Here is a 4,554-nt window from a genome sequence, read left to right as displayed (position 1 = left end):
AACAGAAGAGAGCGCGGATCGATATCGATTATCCTTCGTCCCGATAGGAGACCCTCGGCGGGGGTATGGGCCTCACGAAGGGCGAATCACATGGATCCGCGATGTAACGCGTTGCGCGGTATACATATTTAGGAATACGCGTGCGCGTTTTGCAATCGCGCTGTTGAAACGGTAAGCGCGATATTCGGGTGATCTCGGATAAAGTCGAGTCAAGCCCGAGGGTTGTTTGTGCTTGCGCCAGGGGCGATTACTTTCGCGACAGCGCCTTGCCACCTGATTTTACCTTAATCCTAAACAAGACGGAAATATTATTCCTGGAATGTGGAGAAACGAAAATTCTGAATGTTTAGAACAGATAAGACCAAGCACTGCTCATAAAGCAACAAATGAGGCATATAAACAACGAGATGCGATAGCAGAATATTTAATGACTCCTGCTGGTGAGGTTCCCTGGCAAAAAGAATATGTTTCCAGAGGTTTAAATAATTGCGATAATTTTAATAATTTTGATTAAATTATCAAATAATAATTGTTTTATTTTTGTATTCCAACTTTTAAAATAAACTAAAAAATTGATTATAAAGTTAAAGTTATAAAATAATTTTTTTATATTAGTGCAAATTTTTGTTTCTGTGTATGCAAGTTCTTGTAAAATTATGTGTAAATTTTGTGAAACATTATAAATATATATAAATGAGCCTATTTTAATAAGAAAATTTAAATAACTTTATGTTACATTAGGTCTTTAATGTAATGAAATTATAACATGTTTATAATTAAGAAAAAAGATAAATGTAAATGTGCTTTATAATAAAAAAAAAAATTTTTTATAACATTAAGATAATATCAGTTTCTTTTATATTCTGGCTTGGCATTTCATTTCTTGTAACATTTTTAAACAATAATTATTTTTTATTTTCATACATTTTGATGCCATATTAGTTTACATATTTCAAAAATGTTACATAAATATATACATGTATATTAAATTATTTTTAAAAATATATCTATTAGTAATGGCATAAAAATGTATTGTTGTTGAGACACAAACACATATACCTATATATATAATTTATGAAGAATTATTTTTTTGGAGAGAAAAATATACTGGGTTACTTTTTTTCACAATTTTAATATCCTTTTTAAACATATATTTAAAAAAGATCTATAAGAATAAGACAAAAAATAAATAATTTTTTAATTTTTATATCTTAGAGACTAAATTAAATTAAACATAAAATGTATAGGTAATAAAATTTATTAAAGATGAGTCTTTGGTCTCATACATACACAAATAATCTATTAATTTAGATACCTTAGTGATTAAATAGAATTAAACATAAAATACGAGAGAAATGCGAAATAAGATTATATAAATTAAGATAAGTCTCATAAGATCAAACAAAAATAATCTATTAATTTTAATCTTAATTATATAAATATCTTAGAGACTAAATAAAATGCCAACTGAAAATACATAAAACATAACATGTTATGACTAATTCAATAAAGATGAGTCTATAGTCTCATAAGGAATACAAATAATCTATTAATTTAGAACCCTTGGTGATTAAGAATTAAACATAAAATACGAAAAAATGTGAAATAAGATATTATATAAATTAAGATAAGTCTCATAAGATCAAACAAAAATAATCTATTAATTTTAATCTTAATTATATAAATATCTTAGAGACTAAATAAAATGCCAACTGAGCCGGAAAATACATAAAACATAACATGTTATAACTAATTCAATAAAGTCTTTAGTCTCATAAGGAATGCAAATAATCTATTAATTTAAATTATTTTACGAGCTAAATTAATTAAAATACGAAATATGTGACTAAAATGTGAAAAATAAAAATTTTTTATATAAGGAAACAAAATATAAAATAAAATATTACATTAAAAAAAAAATGTCTAGAAAAAGAAAATAGAAACAAAGCAATTTTGGAGATGTTATAGAGGATTTAACACTTCGATATATATACTATAAGACATAACATTCAAATAACTGAAATTAATGTATGTATGGTCTCCATAAAATTTCTGAAATTGCTTGTTTTCGCTTAGTTTTTTCCGGCTCAGGTATTCGTTCTAATTCAACAGCTATTAACAAACCAAAACTTTTCTCTGGCGTTAAATGATTTAAATCCCAAGCATTTTCCTTCTTTTCAGTAGAATGCAATGAATTAGCAAAACGGTTTTGAAGAACATTACTTAAAGATGCAAGTGATGATTCTAAGTGTGTGATGTTTTTATTTTTTATTTTACCTGAGTTTTTTATATTCTTTGGTAATGTAGGGGATGATGATGGAGAATTTGAAGCAAATGAAACATTTGGTGTCTGTAATGTAGGAGATGATGAACTACTATTTGAAATTAATGCAGTATCTTTCTGTAATATAGTATTTGTTTTTAATGCAGAAGATAAAGTAAGAGATGGAGTAGAATTAGAAATGGATGCTTCATTTGCTGCTTGTACTGTACAAGTTGATGAAATTGAATTTGAAATTGATGCAGCATTTACTATTGGGCAGTGTAATGTTGAAGAATTTGAAACAGATGCAGAATTTGCTGTTTGAAATTTAAGTAATGGTGAAGTGGAATTTGACATTGCAGACATTTTCATCTTACAAAAATTATTAAGTTCGTTTTGAAGTGGTGGAGATGATTCATCATCGTCTATTTCAATTATATTATTATTTTGTGAGATGCAAGGATTATGTACTACATTTTTTACAGTTTGCAAATTGGTTTCTTGAGAATGCTGAGGAAAGATTGTCTTTGGTGTTATTTCTTTGCGCACAATATTAGAATTTGAAGAAGGAAGAGTTGAATTAGAATCTGCAAGTGTATTCAAGTAATGCGAAGTAGTATTGACACAAACATTTGACATATCAGTTGCTTTTTTTTTAGCCACATTGGTATATGATCTGAAATTTAAAATTAATATATGTAGACATATATGTGTATATGTATATATATATATATATATATATATATATATAAAACCTAAGTTTTTAAATTCATCAATAGATCAAGCGCATGATATGCAGATACTACATGTGCAGATTTCCGCATCATGCACTTGATCCATCGATAAATTAAAAAACTTAGCCATATATTAAAACTAATATTAAATATATAAAAACTAAATATTAGATTGTTAACTACATAGCAATTATATATATTAATGTTTATGTTTTGTATCTATATGTATGTATACATATAAAACAATGTAATAATCATATATATATTACTCTGATTTTAAACTTACTTTCTTCGTTTAATATAATTTTTTAGAAATATCATGTTCTGATAAAGAGAAAATACTGATCGATGACTTGCTTTACTGCCACTTCGACTTTCTATTTCTTAAAGACGTTGTTCTTTGGTAAAACGTTCACGCAAGCGTAGCCAACGAGTTTGGCAAATATCAACTACAATAAATATACATATACAATATATATATATATAGTTTATATATATAAATTATTAATTTATATAAAATATAAGATTATAAAAGAGTTAGTTATATGATATACATATATAAATATTATTTTAGTTTAATTTAATAAATGTATTGCAGTATTACAAAATACTGCAGTGATACTGTAAGTGCAGTAATAATAATAAGTATATGTATACTGTGATAATATAAAACTGTATAAAATAAAACTATTTCAGTTTTTCACTAAATCGTTATTCATTTTATTACCTAATTAATTCTAAATTATGCACGTATAATAAGAAGCCGAAATATGTCCAGTAAAGGTATAAATTTTGTAACATAAAAAGTTCAAAGTACGTCCGTTAGATTAATAATTTATATCAATTTAAGATCCATAAATGTCCAATAATGGATGTCCTATGGATGTCCAGCCCAGTTGCAAACGGATATACAATGGATGTCCACTGTACGTCCGTCGTACTTAATATGGACGTCCGGTGGATGTACACAATGTCCGACATGGATGTCCATTGTACGTACATAAGACGTACTTGTGCTTATTGGGCTTTGACATGCAAAATAATTAAATTTACTAAAATTAAATGTTTTTATTACACATAATTCAAGCTAAACTAATTAATATTATCTAAGGCGTAAGACGTTACGGCAATGCCTATGCAATAGCCAATACGTTGCTATCTACTGTTACTACGTTTACGCGAGCGCGTTACTTCTGTAGTAACTTACGATAATTCACTCGTTTACGCGGAGTAAATTATTGTAACTTACTACAAAATCCCGTTTACGCGAAGGAAAATCCCCGAAGGAATTATCGTAAGTTTAGTATGGGCTGGCTCTAATACTTTTTCGTCGCAGTGTATAACATCTGTCGCTCGACGTTCGCCGCGCCGCGCCGCGCCCCGCTCGCCGCGCGCCGGGCACCTTGCCAGCCCAGCCAGCCGCCGAGGCCCGCCTCTATCGCTCCTTGTGCACGCATTCGCTCAGACGTTTTAATTAATAACTCGTTAGCTATTGCGAATTTTGCAAAATGGTATACGACATTTCTCTTCAGTTTGACCCAATCTACCCCAGTCATT

General features: G+C 28.6%; 1 protein-coding gene across 2 annotated transcripts; it reads right to left on the bottom strand.

Moving 5' to 3' along the window:
* Positions 1-1,285: 1,285 nt before the first annotated feature.
* Positions 1,286-4,548, bottom strand: LOC143894915 (uncharacterized). 2 transcript variants are annotated; one of them, XM_077401594.1, is made up of 3 exons: positions 3,725-4,548; positions 3,284-3,446; positions 1,290-2,939 (listed from the first exon to the last, which is right to left on the bottom strand). In XM_077401594.1, exons 2-3 carry the CDS (start codon positions 3,316-3,318, stop codon positions 2,024-2,026), a joined length of 951 nt encoding a protein of 316 aa, XP_077257720.1. In that variant the 5' UTR covers positions 3,319-3,446; positions 3,725-4,548; the 3' UTR covers positions 1,290-2,023. The 2 variants fall into 2 exon arrangements, with proteins under 2 accessions (XP_077257721.1, XP_077257720.1); XM_077401595.1 differs by lacking the exon at positions 3,725-4,548 and having other exon boundaries at positions 1,286-2,939; positions 3,284-3,495.
* Between the last annotated feature and the right edge of the window lie 6 nt (positions 4,549-4,554).

This window comes from Temnothorax americanus, unplaced genomic scaffold (assembly GCF_048541705.1).
Source record: "Temnothorax americanus isolate GAGA-0224 unplaced genomic scaffold, ASM4854170v1 Scaffold148, whole genome shotgun sequence".
NCBI lineage: Eukaryota > Metazoa > Arthropoda > Insecta > Hymenoptera > Formicidae > Temnothorax > Temnothorax americanus.
This window is presented reverse-complemented; position numbering and strand designations above follow the sequence as displayed.

Excerpts from the sequence above, each read along its gene's own strand:
- LOC143894915 (XM_077401594.1), bottom strand. The coding sequence starts at position 3,318 with ATGATATTTCTAAAAAATTATATTAAACGAAGAAA. Across the intron at positions 2,940-3,283 it reads AATTATATTAAACGAAGAAA|ATCATATACCAATGTGGCTA; the intron begins GTAAGTTTAAAA and ends TTTAAATTTCAG.